At 46.9% G+C, this 17142-nt stretch overlaps 2 protein-coding genes across 4 annotated transcripts in view; one reads left to right on the top strand and one right to left on the bottom strand.

Moving 5' to 3' along the window:
* poldip2 (polymerase (DNA-directed), delta interacting protein 2) overlaps positions 1-1470 on the bottom strand; it is a 30204-nt gene extending 28734 nt beyond the window's left edge. The window contains exon 1 of the mRNA XM_055657782.1: positions 1272-1470. Within this exon, the coding sequence (XP_055513757.1) occupies positions 1272-1405 (134 nt within the window). The 5' untranslated portion in view covers positions 1406-1470. The remainder of the gene's footprint in view (positions 1-1271) is intronic.
* tmem199 (transmembrane protein 199) lies at positions 1432-14513 on the top strand. Of its 3 annotated transcripts, none has more exons than XM_055657785.1 (7): positions 1432-1631; positions 6895-7130; positions 8817-8890; positions 9887-9976; positions 10110-10152; positions 11562-11674; positions 12833-14513. In XM_055657785.1, the coding sequence occupies exons 2-7, from the start codon at positions 6947-6949 to the stop codon at positions 12926-12928; spliced, it is 600 nt and encodes a 199-aa protein (XP_055513760.1). In that variant the 5' UTR covers positions 1432-1631; positions 6895-6946; the 3' UTR covers positions 12929-14513. The 3 variants fall into 3 exon arrangements, with proteins under 3 accessions (XP_055513760.1, XP_055513759.1, XP_055513758.1); XM_055657784.1 differs by lacking the exon at positions 1432-1631 and adding an exon at positions 2512-2887 and having other exon boundaries at positions 10113-10152; XM_055657783.1 differs by lacking the exon at positions 1432-1631 and adding an exon at positions 2524-2887.
* Positions 14514-17142: the final 2629 nt, after the last annotated feature.

Genomic DNA, 17142 nt, shown 5'->3' on the forward strand with positions numbered 1-17142 from the left:
GATGACCTCAGACTTACTCTCGTTTGGTTGGAGGAAGTTTTGGGCCATCCAACACTTTATATCCTCGAGGCAGTGGGTAAGGTTAAACAGATTTGATTGGTTTTTGGGCTTCAGGGGGATAGAGTTGGGTATCGTCTGCGTAGCAATGGAAGGAAATGCCGTGCCTTTCAATGACTTGGCCTAAGGGGAGCATATACAGGGAGAAGAGAATGGGGCCAAGGATGGAACCTTGTGGAACCCCACAGCAGAGATTAGCTGGGGAGGAGAATGAGTTGCTTATGTTAGTCGAGAAACTCCTACCTTTGAGGTAGGAGATGAACCAGCTCAGGGCAGTGCCATCAATACCAACCCCATACCGGAGACGGTCAATTAGGATACTGTGGTCGACAGTATCAAATGCTGCACTGAGGTCAAGAAGGAGCAGAATTGCACAGTCGCCGGAGTCAACGGTGAGCAGTAGGTCATTGTGTACCTTCAACAAGGCAGACTCTGTGCTATGGTGAGCCCTGAAATCTGATTGGAAAGTTTCCAAGATAGTGTTTTGGTGAAGGTAAGGTATAAGTTGACTTAAAATTACCTTTTCAAAGGCTTTTGAGAGGAAAGGCAGTTTAGAAATGGGTCTGTAGTTGCTTGGCAAGGTGGGGTCGAGGTTAGGTTTTTTCAGGAGTGGTTGGACAACCGCATGCTTGAAGCAGGTAGGTACAATGTCAGTGGCCAGAGAGCTGTTGAAGATGGCGAGGATGCTGGGACCAGCTGTTGTAATGACGTCCTTTAGGACGCAGAGGGGACAGTGTCGAGAGGGCAGGTAGTAGGTTTCATGGTGGTGATCAGTTTTACAGAAGCATGGGGAGTGAGCTAGGACTGAAGGAGTGATGGGGATTGAGGAGGTAACTCAGGGTGGGAGGGGGCGCTAGGCTAAGGCCATGTTTAGTGGGGGGTGGGGGGTGGGGGGGGGGCACCGGGCCGGGATTGTGCCCAGGGCGGGGGACATCGAGCCAGAAGCATGCCTGGAGTGTGGGGCACTGGGCCTGAACCGTGCTCGCTGTGGGAGACACCGGGCCGGGGCCGGGACCGTGCCCGGGGTGGGGGGTCACCGAGTCGGGACGGTAGCCGGGGTGGGGAGGCGAGGGGAAGAGAGCGGACATTGGCTGAGCAGTGAGACACGAGTAATTCCAGCAAAAAATATTCCGCACTTGTACAGCCTGTTATCGGACTTCTCTCTGGCCGAGCCCGAGGCTTACGGCAGCGCTAACGCCGAACCGGGGCCTTACCTGGATGATAGGAGCCGGACTTGCTGATGGCGCTGGCCGATGCTGCAGGCGCGGCACACGGCGATAACCCGAAGTGCGGCGACGGAATGCCTGGCCAAGGCCGAAACGCAAAATCCTAGGGCCGGAGCCGCCATGACAGTGCGGGGCGGGGCCTGTGCGCCGTGCTGCGCGGCGAGACCAGGCCGGAACCGGCTCCCAGTTACCCCAACGCCAGGCCGTACCCGCGCTGCCCACAACCAAGATGGCGCAGGTTGTCATGCCGACGGGCCTTGCGAGGCTTGAAGCCTGAGTCTGAAGTAAGAGCAAGGTCAGAGCTCGTTGCGGAATTACCTCAGGTCGTGGCCGTTTCCATTCGCGCAGGTGAGATTTAACGTTGAAATCGGACCGAGGGCGGCGAATCTGCCAGTGGGATTTTACAAATTCCGTGCCGGGCCTTGAGATCCGCCGGGCCTGAAGTCAAAGTCCTGCTGTCTGGGACGATGAGTGGTGCATGATAGACGGTGGGAGTGCGATCATGTCATGGTGCAGCGGACGGCCTTGATGTGAATGTTTTACAGATTTCCTCCCTCTCCACAGATGTTGCCTGATTTGTTGAGTATTCAAAGGTTTCAAAGGTCTTTTATTAGTACAGTGATATGAGAATTATCAAACAGCCATAGAAAAAAAAGCAACAAGACACAAAACTACATAAAAGTTAACATAAACATCCACCACAGGGGATTCCCCACATTCCTCAATGTGATGGTAGGCAAAACAGACCAGGTTTTTCCTCTATTCTCCCGCAGTCGGGGCAGTCATATGTTGATAGAATGGAGTGGCTGGGCTTGTATACTCTGGAATTTAGAAGGATGAGAGGATATCTTATTGAAGCATATACGATTATTAAGGGATTGGACACGCTAGAGGCAGGAACATGTTCTTGATGTTGGGGGAGTCCAGAACCAGGGACCACAGTTTAAGAATAAGGGATAGGCCATTTAGAATGGAGATGAGGAAAAACTTTTTCACCCAGAGAGTTGTGAATCTGTGGAATTCTCTGCCTCAGAAGGCAGTGGAGGCCAATTCTCTGGATGTTTTCAAGAGAGAGTTAGATAGAGCTCTTAAAGGTAGTGGAGTCAGGAGATATGGTATGGTGAGAAGGCAGGAAATGGGGTACAGAATGTGGATGATCAGCCATGATCACAGTGAATGGCGGTGCTGGTTCGAAGGGCAAAATCAAAGATTATAGAGGAGCTCCTCTATAATCTGGGCAAAATGGCCGAATGGCCTACTCCTGCACCTATTGTCTATTGTCAGTCGAACCATTGTCGCTGCGATCAAAGCTCCCGCGTCGGGGTGATCGAAACTCACGGGGCTTGGAGTTCCCGAAGTTGGTCTCTCACCGGAGACCTCGGGCTCCATGATGTTAAAGTCTGCAGGCACCCACGGTTGGAGCTCCGAGGTCGATCCCTGGCGGGCTTTAACAAAGGGATTGCGGGCTCCGCGATCTTAAAGTCCCGTAGGCACCCGCAGTGGAGCTCTCGAAATCGGTCTCCAGCAAAGGCCGCCAACTTCTCGATGTTAGGCCGCAGTGCGGACAGAGATATGATACGGGAAATAACCGCATCTCCATCGAGGTAAGAGATTAGAAAATGTTTCCCACATTTCCCCCCCCCCCCCCCCATCCCCTTTCCTTCCCTCCCTTCCCTTCCACCTACCCCACCCCCACCCCCACATAAAACAAGCTGAAGAACACTAAAAACATACGTTTAACACATACTATTAGAACACAAAGAAGGAAAGGACAGACAGACTGTTGGCAAGGCAGCCATTGCTGGCGCCGCCCAGTGGTTAGTCGTGGTATTTCCTATGTTTACTGAAAAAAGGATTTTATTGTCATGTTTCCCAGATAGGACAATGATAGCAAGAATTTAATTGTCCTATCTGGGACACATGATGATAAACTCTGACTTCACTTGACAAAGTATTTCTATAATTCCTCTACAGTTCTTTATTTACTCATCTGTCCCTAATGGGGACCACATTCACCCTTGCCAGTCTTTTTCCATTTACATATTTGTAGTAGTTCTTGCAACCCAATTTGTCGTCTTCATGCCTGATATCTGCCAGTGCCCAGCTTCCTCTCCCTGCCCTTTTCACTCCCTCATTACCTTTTCCCATTGCCCTCTTACCCCCCCCAGCAACTGTTCCCCACTGTCTGTTGACAACCAACAATTGCAACTTGCCACTGTCCCTCCTAACCCCACTGTTTCTGCCCCCACCTGCCTCTATCATCCCTCACTTCCTGTCCTAACAATACAGTTCATGCCCTCCTTCACAGCCCTCTTCTACAAACCAATCCTCCACACCTCTCATGCCTCAGTGTCAGCCTGACTCCCAACCCACCCTACTGCCAATCCATCACTGCTCCTCTCATTCTTCACTCTGCCCCCTTTACCGGAGATGTAATGCTGAGGCTCTATAAGATGCTGGTCAGGTCGCATTTGTAGTATAGTGAACAAATTGGGGCCCAGAGGAGGTTTATAAGAATGATTCCAGGATTGAGCGGGTTAGCATATAATGAGTGCTTGACAGCACTGGCCTGAACTTGCTGGAGTTTAGTAAGTTGAGGGGGGACCTCATTGAAGTGGATGTGGAAAAGATGTTTCCTCTGGTGGGAGAGACTAGGACCAGAGGTCATAGTACTTACTTACTTACTGCCTATTATGCCTTCTGGCATGTAGGGCAGCAACAAAGGTCCTCCACTCCTGTCTGTTCTGGGCTAGCTTCTGGACACTACCCCAGGTCAGGTTCATTGTTTTCATTTCCTCCTCTACAGTTCGACGCCAGGTAGTTTTGGGTCTCCCTCTTTCCCTTTTCCCTACCGGTGTCCAGTGCAGGGCTATTCTTAGGATGCTGTCTGGTTCTCTTCTCAGTATATGGCCAATCCAGTTCCAGCGCCTTCTCATGATGCCTAGTCTTATGTTTGGCATTTAGAATTTCCACCTTCCTGCCAGTGGCTTCAATTCGGCTTTCACCATTGACATTCATCCTAGCATCTGTCGATAGCCCTGGAAGTCCATCACGCCCAGTAGTGTTGATTCCTTCAGTTGCTGTTTCTGCAACATATTTGTTTTACAAGACAGGGTTGTTAGCCCTATGCTCAACCTCCAACCTGGAGGACCAGTGGATCGCTCTTCGTCTCGCCTCTACCCTTTGACCTGTCCAGTATGGGAGACCCTAACAGGAGGCAAATCTCCCGCTGGCTTAGCTCTAGGGGTCACTTCGACACACAAGCTCCCCGACCACGACAAGGTTGCAATCCAACGGGGAGCAGAGGTCATAGCCTCAGCATTAAAGGGCGCTCTTTTAGAAAGGAGGTGAGGAACTTCTTAAGTCAGAGGGTAGTTAATCTGTGGAACTCATTGCCACAGAGGGCAGTCAAGGCCAAGCCATGGATATTTTTAAGGCAGATTCTTGATTAAAACGGGTGGCAAAGGTTATGGAGAGAAGGCAGGAAAATGGGATTAGGAGGTAGAGATCAGCCATGATTGAATGGCGGAGTAGACTCAAAGGGCCGAATTGCCTAATTCTACTCCTATAACTTGTGAACCCCACACCCCTTCCTGTCCCTTACTGCCTGTCATAATTGTTTAAGCATCACTACTCAAGCCCCCATGACTCACCTACTATGGATGTTTATGTAAAATGTACTATTTTCTATTTCCCCCAACCATCCTTGTATTGCTCCTACCACCCTATCAGTCCCTCATATCTCTACTATATGCTGGCCTTGCTTGCTTGTGAGCTAGTATCGAGACTTGCTAGTATCCAGACTTGCTAGTATCTAGACTTTCAGAAAGCCTTTGATAAGGTCCCGCACGGAAGACTGGTGACTAAAATTAGAGCACATGGAATTGGGGGTAAGGTGTTGACGTGGATAGTAAATTGGTTGGCAGACAGGAAGCAAAGAGTAGGAGTGAACGGGTCCTTTTCAGAATGTCAGGCAGTGGCGAGTGGAGTGCCGCAAGGCTCGGTGTTGGGGCCGCAACTGTTTACCATATATATTAATGATTTGGAAGAGGGAACTAGGAGTAATATTAACACGTTTGCGGATGACACAAAGCTGGGTGGCAGTGTAAACTGTGAAGAGGATGTTAGGAGGTTGCAGGGTGACCTGGACAGGTTGAGTGAGTGGGCAGATGAATGGCAGATGCAGTATAACATAGATAAATGTGAGGTTATCCACTTTGGTGGCAAAAACAAAGGGACAGACTATTATCTCAAACGGGGTTAGGTTAGGTAAGGGGGAGGTGCAGCGAGACCTGGGCATCCTTGTACAGCGGTCATTGAAAGTTGTCGTACAGGTACAGCAGGCAGTGAAGAAAGCTAATGGAATGTTGGCCTTCATAACAAGAGGATTTCAGTATAGGAGTAAAGAGGTTCTTCTGCAGTTTTATAGGGCTCTGGTGAGACCACATCTGGAGTATTGTGTACAGTTTTGATCTCTTAATTTGAGGATCGACATCCTTGTGATTGAGGCCGTGCAGCGTAGGTTCACGAGAGTGACCCCTGGGATGGCGGGACTGTCATATGAGGAAAGATTGAAAAGACTAGGCTTGTATTCACTGGAGTTTAGAAGGATGAGGGGAACATCTTATAGAAACATATAAAATTATAAAAGGACTGGACAAGCTAGATGCAGGAAAAATGTTTTCAATGTGTGGCAAGTCCAGAACCAGGGCCCACATTCTTAGAATAAAGGGGAGGCCATTTAAGACTGAGGTGAGAAAAACTTTTTCACCCAGAGAGTTGTGAATTTGTGGAATTCCCTGCCTAGGGGCTAGTGGAGTCAAGGGATATGGGGAGAAGGCAGGAGTGGGTTATTGATAGGGGACAATCAGCCATGATCACAATGAATGGCGGTGCTGGCTTGAAGAGCCGAATGGCCTCCTCCTGCACCTATTTTCTATGTTTCTATGAGCTCATATACTAAAAATGAATTAAAAGATCAGGCCAGATTGATAAGGGATGGTGGAATTCCTTCCCTTATAGAACAAGTGAACCCATGAGTTTCATGATTAATGTTACTGTTGTTGACTTGTTAGTTCAGATGTATTAAATAAATTGAATAACTTTCCAATTGTCACAGTGGAGCCTCTGGATTGCCAGTACAATAACATTGTTATTGTGTTATGTATTCTAAACATACTTTCACTTCATGCTGTTTAATGCCATGTGTATTAGAAATTTACCTATTCTTCCTGTAAAAGCAGATTAAAGAATAAAGAGTGAAGAAGATTAGACTTTATTACCTTCTATCACAGTGAGGAATGTGGGGAATCCGCTGCAGTGGATGTTTATATTAACTTTTATGTAGTTGTGTGTCTTGTTGCTTTTTCGAGTATGACTGTATAGTAAATCGAGTTTCACTGGACCTTAATTGGCACACGTGACAATAAAATACCTTTGAACCTTTGAAATTAATTGTATATTGATTTCTTTAACTCAAGGACTCTTGGCAATTATAGATTCTAGGGAGATTATAGGTAGGAATTTTATTTAAAATCTTCTGTTTTTATACTGGTCCGACTATCTGTTTTGTTTGGTGGTAATATGTTTGTTGTGACCCCCCCTCCCCCAGACTGCTACTTTGGAGCCCTGCTGCTCCATTTGGGGTTTCTAACAGTTCACCGATGGCACATTCCCTACGAGTGAGTGATGGCTTCCTACAACAGCTTGACCTTGTACTCAAAGATGATCATTCTTTGCCCATGGATCTGCATGCTGAACTCAAATCCTGCTTCACAGGAACGAAACCCACCCCCACGATTCCTTTCACCCTCCTGAGAAAACTCCACATATTCTTGGAAACAAAAGGTGAGTAAATCAGACAAAAATGGCTGGTTTTTAATCTCATTATTCTTTATGAATTTATGCTGGGACGTAGGATTTAACAACCACAAAAAACCCTTGCGTCATTTATCTATATTAAAAGCAACAGGGTAACTAGAGAAAGCATATGTCCCCTTAAGGATCAGTGCAGTTGTCTATGTGTGGAGCCACAGGAGGTGGACAATGTCTTAAATGAATATTTCTAATTTGTATTTATTGTGGAGGAGGTTATGGAAGCTAGGCACAAAATGCTGGAATAACTCAGTGGGACTGGGAACATCTCTGGAGAGAAGGAATGGGTCACGTTTCGGGTCAAGACCGTTCATCAGACAGTCTCGACCAGAAACGTCTCTCCAGAGATGCTGCCTGTCCCACTGAGATACTCCACCATTTTATGTCTACCTTCGATTTAAACCAGCATCTGCAGTTATTTCCTACACAGGTTATGGAAGCTATGGAAATCATGGGAGGAAAATAGAGATGTTTTGAAAAATATTCACGTAAGAGGATAGAGATACAAGGAATTGCAGATGTTGGTTTAAATAAAAGGACACAATGTGGTGGAGTGAGTCAGCTGGTCAGGCAGCATCTCTGGAGAACACAATGACGATTTGGGTCGGGATTTGGACCTGACCCGAAACTTCACCAATGCATGTTCTCCAAAGATGCTGCTGACCCCCTGAAATCAACTGGAAAAGTGGGACAAAGAATAGCAGATGGAATTTAACTTGGACAAGTGAAAACACAGAACTGTACAGCACAAGAGGCTGCCATTCTGAAGAAGGTCCCAACTTTAAACATTGTTTATTCATTTCTTCCTTACATGCTGCCTGGCCCACAGAATTCTTCCAGCATTTTGATTTTTGTTCAGCCATTTAAAAGGGACCTAACTGTCAACTTTTTCACACAGTGGGTAGTGGATATGTGGTAAAGGTGGGTACAAATACAACATTTAAATTATATATGGATAGATACACCGGCAGGAAATGATGAGAGAAATATGGGCCAAACGCAGACAAATAGGACTACCCCAGGAAGATGTCTTGGTCACCATGACTAGTTGGGCTGAAGGCCCTGTTTCTGTGCTGCAGAAATCTATCACTCTATGATTATAATTCTGCAGGCAGTAGACTGTTCGGTGAACTTATGTAACTTTGTGGCCCCAAACCATGGCGAGGCTTGTGTATTGTCTAGGTGAGGTCTGCTACATGCAAAAACAAAGCATTTCACTGTACTTTCAAATGTATCTATTTGACAATAAAGTATAATTGAATCATTCTTTACATCCTGCCAAGCAGAAGCAGCTCATGTGTGCTGTTAACAGGGTGCAGGCTCCCCTTCCTTCCCCTCCCCAGCATCATCCATTCCGCCTCAGCTGCCCCCTGTCCCCTCTTGACTGTCCCCCTCCCTACCAAGCTGCCCCTTCCGTCGTGGATGAGATGTCACTCCTACAGGTGTGAAATAGAGGAGCTCCTCCTGTCGTTCTCCCACCTGGAGTGCTGGCTTAGTAAAGCTGGAATAAATTAAGTGACCTGATAACCATTTAAAGATGGGTAGCGAGTCAATTGAGTGGGGCCCTCACCTGTCGTTCTGGGCCCCTGTATAATCTTGGCTGAGATGTGATGGTTTGTGTGATTTTACTTACTGTAGTTCGATGTTCTTTGTTTGCAGGGTTCCCTGTGTATCTTCACGAACTTCTGGAGGGTGCAGAAATATTTACACCAGAAGTGAAGCTGCCTGAGAGGGTCAGTATAGAAGATGGGAGGAGGTGACTGAGGTGGGGGGTGGTATGGAATACTGCCCTTAATCTGGCACTGGCTCTGCACTGGACTCTGCTGGTTTCTGGTTTCTCCTAGACACTGGTTTCTCCTGGACATTGGACTCTGCTGGGCACTGATCTCCATTGGAAAGTGATCTCCACCAGACACTGGTCTCCACAGGACACTGGTCTCCACTTGATACAGGACACTGGTTCTCACTGGGTGCACCACCATTCATTCTGGCTGATCTTTTAACCCCAATACTACTTCCCCCACCCATAATCCCTCGATTCCATTAATATCCAAACGTTCGGGATCTTTCCGTGAATATAGTCAGTGACTGAGCCACTGCCCTCCTGTGCAGAGAGTTTCAAAGATTTGGTATGTTCTGGGAACGTAAATTACTTAACTCCGCCCTGAATGTCTGATTCCTTATTTCGAGACTGTACTGGCTGGTTCCAGGCACGCTGGCCAGGAGAAAAGGCATCCCTGTATCTGCCCATCAAACCCAGCAAGAATTTATACTTCCTTTCTTACTCATTAGGATTCAGAATGCTCATTGAGTCAATACCAGTTCCAGCACTCCTGCAACTTAGTCTATCTCCTGTGCCCATCAAATCATTGATTCTATTGTCACATATCTACATTAGGGAGTAAATTACAGCAGTAGTTGGGATGTGGGAGGAAATCAGATCACAAGGGGGAAAGCCACACAGTCACAGGGAAAATGTGCAAGACAGTGCACGGATTGAGCCTGTGTTACTGGAACTGTGAAGCGGCAGCTCTACCAATGAGGCGATGTATTTTAGGAAGTCAAAAGTGCAAATATCTCCGTTGGTGTCTGTGGTGGGTCACCATCTCTGATCCTTGTGAGTGTGTGTGCTGAGGACAGGAGATCAGACTTAATCTGGTAAATCTGTTACTGGTTATCAGTTATGAAATGTTAATGACCTTCTCATGTCACGTCCCTGTCCCTTTCAGAACCCGCAGCTGGTGGCCAGATTGGACAAGATCAAAGCAAAGATGGCAAATGAAGAGTACAGACGGATCACCAAAAATGTCAACTGCCAGGTGGTGTGATCTTCTCCAGGGGTTCTGGCGTGCTTGCTCTATATTGGTGTAGCCCTGTGTCCAGGAGCAGGACAGCCTGGCTGGGGATAAAGCCACAGCTTGGTGCTAACTTCCCTTTATCTTTTGTTCCTAGCAGATAAACCGATACGGCACAATTGGAGATGTGGGAAAGCAAGGTGAGTGGCTGAAGATTTTCCATTGGATTTGTTTCAAATCATATCTATTCAAAATGAAGTTCAAGACGAGCAGGACCGAATGTAGAATTAAATGACTAGGGAAATGATGGAGGATTTCAGCCAGTCAGGCAGTCACTTGTGGAAAAAATATTTATTTAACATTTCTGGCCAGGGAGCCTTCCTGAGAACCTCTTTCCACAGGACCTGCGTTCTGGCTGAGTTCTTCCAGCAGTTGGTTTTGATTCAGATTCTGGTCTCTGCAGTTTTAGTTGATTCCACTGTAGAATGAGTTGGTCACTCTGGCAACAATCTGGCATTTGTGTACCAAAGTCTCAGAGTGACTTTGTCATCTGAGAGATTCTGTTCAGCTGGGAAGTGTTAAAAAATAATGTTGAGACTGCAGCAGGTATTATTGAGGTTGGGGTAGTGGAAGGGGAGCCTGCATAACCATCTGTTTATGAAAGAACTGCAGATGCTGGAAAAATCAACGGTAGACAAAAATGCCGGAGAAACTCAGCGGGTGAGGCAGCATCTATGGAGAGAAGAAATAGGTGACGTTTCAGGTTGAGACCCTTATTTAGACGCTGCTCGACCCGAAATGTCACCTATTCCTTCGCTCCATAGATGCTGCCTCACCCGCTGAGTTTCTCCGGCATTTTGTCTACCTTCATGACCACCTCGTCATCTCCACCTCGCCCAGGAACTCCGGATGGAACATCCTGTCAAGTCAGGCGAAGCACGTCTGAAGAAGGGTTCCAACCCAAAATGTCATCTGGCCATTCTCTCCAAAGATGTTACCCACTGAGTTCCTCTCACACTTTTGCTCAAGGTTCCAGCATCTGCAGTCTCTTGTGTCTCCATTAAACAGGTAAGGTATATATTCTTTAGAGTTCAGAGGATGAGAGGTGATCTGATGGAAATATAGAGCATCCCAATGGGGCACAGTAGATAGATGATTGAGATGTTTCCATATGGACTGTTAGCTAGGAACACACCCACATGAGGATTCTGGTACATCACTCTGCAACTCGCCTGTGTTTTTCCCAATCTCCAAGTGTTCTGGTATGAACCTGGAAGGTTCCATCTCCTTGATGTAGAAAACCTGAAACACAATGTTAAAGCAAAGTCTCTGCGCCTCACAGCAGGGATGTGGTAACCACAGTGTCTGTGGGTGATCAGGAGAGCTCCTGGTTGCTGCATCCAGTGGGCAAGGCTGGTCTAAATTAACTTCTGCTCTTCGTTTTGCATCAGCATCGCTTTAGAAATGCTGCTCCTATTTCCAGAACACAGAGCAGTTTCCTCTGGTTCTGGGATTTTGGTTGCCTAGCTGCGACCAGCACTGTCAATCTCCTGTGTCAGATCGGCTTTTAACCCTTGCTGATGTCTACCTCTTTCTGTCGGTGTTGCAGTGCGATCCGCTAAGGCCGTGGTGGTAACCATCTTTAACTTCATGGTGACGGTGGTGGCAGCGTTTGCCTGCGCCTACCTCGGTAGTCAGTACTTGTTCACGGAGCCGGCTGCGGTGAGTGTGGGTATCGCATGGGACGAAGATAATTGATGGGAGGTGTTTAACAGAACATAGATCAATACAGCATGGTAACAGGCCCCTTCAGACAACAATGTTTGTGCCAAACATGATGCCAAGTAAAACCAATCTCTGCCTGCACATTACCAATATCCCACATACCCTGCATATCCATGTGCCCATTTAAAAGCCTCTTAAATGCCACCATAGTATTTGTCTCCACCATCACTCCTGCAGCAAGTTCCAGGAACCCACAACCCACTTTGTAAAACAAAACACACCTTGCACATCTCCTTTAAACTTTGCCCCTTCTCACCTTAAAGCCACGACTTCTGGTGTCTGACGTTTCCACTCTGGAAAATGCGTCTGACTGTCCACCCTATCTATGCCTTTCAGAATTTTATCTACTTCTATCAGGCCTCTCCTCAACCTCTGATGTTCCAGGGAAATTCAAGTTTGTTCAACCTCTCTTTATATGTAATACCCTCTAATCCAGGCAGCATTCTGGTAAACCTCTTCTGCACCACGTTCAAAACCTCCACATCATTGCTGTGACCAGAACTACACACAGTACTTCAATTGCTGCCTAAGCAAAGTGTTACAAAGCCACAACATGACCCTTATACTCAATGCCCTGACCAATGAAGGCAAGCATACCATATGCCTTCTTTACCACTCATGTACTTGCGTTGCCACTTTCAGGAGCTATGGATTGATGAAGAATAGAGATGGGAGGGAGAGCTTTGATGAAGAGGGATTTGTGAGGGAGTGTTTGGGCTTGGGAAGGTCCGATGCCGGGGTTTGGGATTTGATGGGGGATGTTTGTCAGCTGGGGTAATGTTAATGAGGAACTTGGCCAGTGTATATGGGCCAACACTTCATTATTGGAGTGAATGGAATGTGGGGCCTGTACTCCTGTGAGATGTGGTTTCTGGCATGTGGTCAGGGGTCAGACTGAACAATGAACATCTGTAGTGGCCCTGGGCGACATGCTGTTGGCTTCCTTCAGTCTCCCTGCGCTGGAGAACGCTGGAGTACGCTGGTCTGCTCTGGATGTCTGGCAGGAATGAATACACAAGAATGGATGATGTGATTGCACAAGCCTATGGCAGACCTTGTTCTCTGACATTGCCTCTGCCTTTCCTTCTGCTGCAGTGTGTTCTCAGTGGACTCATTGTTGCCTCAGTGGTGGGGTTGGCTGAGCTGTACGTGCTCGTGCGCACCATGGAAGGAGAACTGGGGGAGATGTAGCGGGCACGGATCCCCCGGCTATGGTCTCGTCGGACCAGCTACATGTTTCACCACAAGGTCTGGCTGGAATCTGCTTTGTGCGGCTCTCACCCTGCGGGAATGCTGGAAGCTCTCTACCTACAAATATTGACTCTGCAAACACCTTTGTTGTACATTATCTGTACATGTTCTTGTGCTGTGACCAAGGTTTATTTGTTGTTCATGTGTTACTTTATGAGTATGTAAGGAATAATTAAGTTGATGTGTGCCTGTCCAGTCCAGGTATGAACCACTCTCCCACAAAGAACATTGATGAGCAAGTTGTGTCTTCTGACAATCGGCTTGCTTTGTTCTCAATATCCTTCAGCTGAATTTAATTTCACAATGTGTATAACCCTCTATCTGTTGATTACATAACTAGTGCCACAATCATGACAAAATGCCCCAAAGCACTGCTCAGATCTGAAACAAAACCAGAGAATGCAGGAGATACTCAGCAGGTCAGTCAGCATCTGTGGAAAGAGGCTTATTATGATTTCACTTCAAAGTCTTTTTGACTGACTGATGGGAAAGCGCGGGTATATCTGTGAAGGGAGTGCGCAATCTGTTGGCGTAAGGGGGAGGCAAGTGGGGTGCTGGTAATTATCTCCTCTTTGTATCTTTCCTGGAGAAGCAATGATCAGGAACCCAGGAGAAACTAGAGTCGCCAAATCTTCCTGCCCTCTCTCAGCGCACCCAAAGACCTATTGTCTATAGATACCTTGAGTTAGTCACAGTGTTTCATTCTTGCGAAGCAACCCGTGTGTGATGGAGTGTGGTGATTCTGACTGAGATTGTATACCTGTAACTGAGTTTGCTGTTGCGTATGTGTCCACTTATGTTAAAGAACATCTCGTGCTTGGTTGGGAAGCTGGCTTCGTGAGAGGAAGGTGTCTCCCAGTGTGAACAACTCCATTCACTGCACCCTGAGAAGGGTGATGCAGAGTTACTGGCCTTGGGAACCTCAGCCTGAAGTACACACTGGTGGTTGACAGGTTCCAGCTGAAGCAATAACTTTACACATCGCACTTTACACACAGCTAAACATTCAAAGGTTATTCACAGGAGCAAATGTAAGCTGACATAGGGAGGATGACCAAAAGCTTGGTAAGAGAAACATCTTGAAGGGGGAAGAGGGATAGAAACTGAGAGGTTTAGGAAGGAAATCCCAGAGTTTAGGGCCTTGGCAACAGAACATTGAAGGATGGAATTAGTGAAGGCTGCAGGGCCAGAGGGGGCTGGAGGGTGTATGGACTTTGAAAATGGAGACATTGCTTCATTGGGAGCAAGTGATCTCAGAGCTAAGCAGTGTCCACCATACATTTGTATGCAGAGTCGAATGTGAGAATGCCACTCCCCTGAGAGGGAACACCTTGCATGAAATGGGCCCTGCAAAAAGAGTTGTCCCACTTCCTGGTTAGATTGGTCTCATGCTAAGATCTGGCCCTGGAGTTAGAGTGGACACCAGATAAGGCTTCCCTGTCAACTTGAATATTTGGAATTGAATATTTCAGTCCAAAGACTTTATTAAAAACGAAATAAATCTCAGTCAAACTTTGTAACTTGTGCCTTGTGTTGAGTGGAGTGATTGACATGCAAAACGCATTGCCTGACACTCCCACAGATGCATGTATGAGGAGTCTTGCGTCTGCGCAGTAAAACGCTCAGTCCACTTCTCCATGAGAATGGAGTTCCTGTAATTGTTTCACTTGAACAATGTTGGCATTTGATGGGACCCAGCAATGTAACATTGACCTCTGTCAGTCCTGCATTTTAATAATGACCACACTTAAACATTTGGAATGAAGTTCATTGAATTTGCTTGAACAGATGCAACCTGTATCCTGGGAGTGTGTGATGGAATGGTGTAGAGGGAGCTTCACTGTATCTGATCCTTTTTCTGGCCTTTGTACTCCTTTGTACATGTGTTCTTTTTGTTGATATATTTTTTAGTTTTTAAATATCTTTACCATGATTTCAAACATTACTAAAAAAAACGTAATATAGCAATGCACACAAGTCCCAGACATTCCAGCATTCACCACCCTTGCCCTCTCCAGGAGCACTCTAGAACCAAGTCACCGTGGCAGGGGCAAGCCAACGGTTACATGGAAACAAAATACGCCGTTAAAGTTATTACTGAGTAAAGCTGTTCCTTGATCTGTCCCAGTGCAGGGAGAGCAGGGTGGATTTTTCATACGCAAGGAAAACACAGCTCTCAGCTCGGAGGGAGTTGCCTGTCCTTCATTGGAGTCTGGTTAGTAATTAGGGAGTAGGGAGCCTGCACGCAGAGGGGGGGGGGGGTCTCTGTCAGAGTGGCAGCCCGTGAGGCAGGCTCAGCACCGGTGGATCTGAACACCACCAAGGCTCTTGGCCCAAACTCCCCGCAGACCTATCGAGGAGTGGCTCAAGTGGGACCGTTCTGACTGAGCTGATTCCCTCAGCTGCATTCGCCCATTGGATCTCCTTGGGAGCTTTGATCAATTGTTTTTGATCAACTCTTAAAAAAGCTCGACAGCATAGCACAATGGTCTTTCTGTAGGCATTGCTCTTGAACTATCTCTCAGCTTCTTCACCTATTGCAGGGCGAGTCCCCAGTGGTGGTCACTCAACACAAGGGTCTTCCCCCCTTCATATCAGGGACCTGAGCTGGAAAGTGTGCACTGAGCAGTAACACAGGTTTCTCAGCTGGTTCACTAACTCCCAGGCTGCCTGCAGTTGCTGCGTCCTGGAGTGTTGCCCTTGAGTGTAAGGTTGCAGCCCCAATTTGAATGTTTGACGATGCTGCTCCTCAAGTTCTGGTTGAACTTCAGCCTGTGGAGGAGGTTGAGGGTATGTGGGTTGGGGAACCTCTCATTGACCTGCTCCTGAGCCTGGCTAATGTAGCCATTCACAGGTCCACACAGCGGGTTTTACATTAACAATTATGTGAATATTGTAACAATTGCAAATAAATATTTTCTTTTTTTTTTTAAATGGCCCCCTCTATTCTATTTTCTCTCTCATGTCCAGGGAATGAACAGCACAGAACTGATTGCTAATTGACAGCATCTGAATGTAATTGGTGTGAGCTGTTGCAGCCTAGAGAAGTATGTGGAGAGGGGAGGGGAGGGGGAGAGAAAGAGAGAGACTGATGAGAGAGAGATACAAAAAGTTAAGGGGAGATACTGGCAAATGAGGGGAAATAGAAGGGCAGTGAGGTAGACAGCCCCTCTATCACCCGATCCTGAAGCTCACTGACATCCACTTTTGCTGGGACTCGGTATCCTCTCCCCAAGGAAACCTGTGGCAATGTGCTGACAATACCCCAGTCCCACAGGCAGCTTTCTAATCAGTGGGTGCACTGATGCTGCTGTCGGGTCTGCAGTTTCCAGAGATGTAGTAATAATGTCCTTGCCTTGAGTAAATATTATCTGCCAACCAATTCACCAGAATCTCTGCTCTGCAGAGTGCACAGGGAATTGATGGAATTGTGCCTTGTCCAGGCTGACAGTGCGCTGTGCGGCACAACATGTAACCAGCAGACTAATTCCACATGGGGGGTGTGGATTAATCTGATTGCCAACCAAAATGCGGATGTGGTATTGTCACTCAGCAAAGGGTGGGACTCTGTGTTTACCTCGCATTTAATTTGAGATTGAAATCAGGATTAAGAGATTGTTAGAGATCACTGTCTCTGAGGGATCCCACTCAAAGGGCAGGTGGGGAGCAGGTTTGTAACTGGAACGACGATGAGGCTTTGAAGCAGAGTAATAGTCGATGATATTCAGATATAGAAAAATCCTCCTGTAATTAAAAGATCATCTGAGAGGCTCATCAGTATAGAACAATCTGATTGTTGTAAATCGAAGGGTTTTAGATATAAAATAATGAAAAAAGTTATCATTGCCTTGTCCTTTGCTATACAATTGTGTTACAGTCTGGATTAGTAAAAGGATCAGAAGGTCTTGCAGCAAAAGGTTCAGGAGCCAGAGCTTAGGCAATCTTTATTTCATTTAATCTGCACAGGTTTAGTCACTACAGGGGGTGGGGGTGGGAAGAGCGATAGAGAGGGAAAACTTTGCATCTGGACACTGCACAGGAACAGAATGGTGACACAGAGGCTCTCTTTACTTAAAGGAACCGCGCTGTTTCTATTGCATCCATTTTATAAATGTGTTTCTGTCTTTTTGCTTTACCAAAAATGTTCCTGCCAC

This window comes from Leucoraja erinacea, chromosome 28 (genome assembly GCF_028641065.1).
Source record: "Leucoraja erinacea ecotype New England chromosome 28, Leri_hhj_1, whole genome shotgun sequence".
Taxonomy (NCBI): domain Eukaryota; kingdom Metazoa; phylum Chordata; class Chondrichthyes; order Rajiformes; family Rajidae; genus Leucoraja; species Leucoraja erinaceus.

What these genes read in the sequence shown, in the direction of transcription:
- tmem199 (XM_055657783.1), top strand. Translation starts at nt 2,526, where the DNA reads ATGGCCGAATGGCCTACTCCTGCACCTATTGTCTATTGTCAGTCGAAC. An exon ending in ATAACCGCATCTCCATCGAG is followed by an intron (nt 2,888 to 6,894) that starts GTAAGAGATTAG and finishes CCCCTCCCCCAG; the next exon opens with ACTGCTACTTTGGAGCCCTG. An exon ending in TGTTCACGGAGCCGGCTGCG is followed by an intron (nt 11,675 to 12,832) that starts GTGAGTGTGGGT and finishes CTTCTGCTGCAG; the next exon opens with TGTGTTCTCAGTGGACTCAT.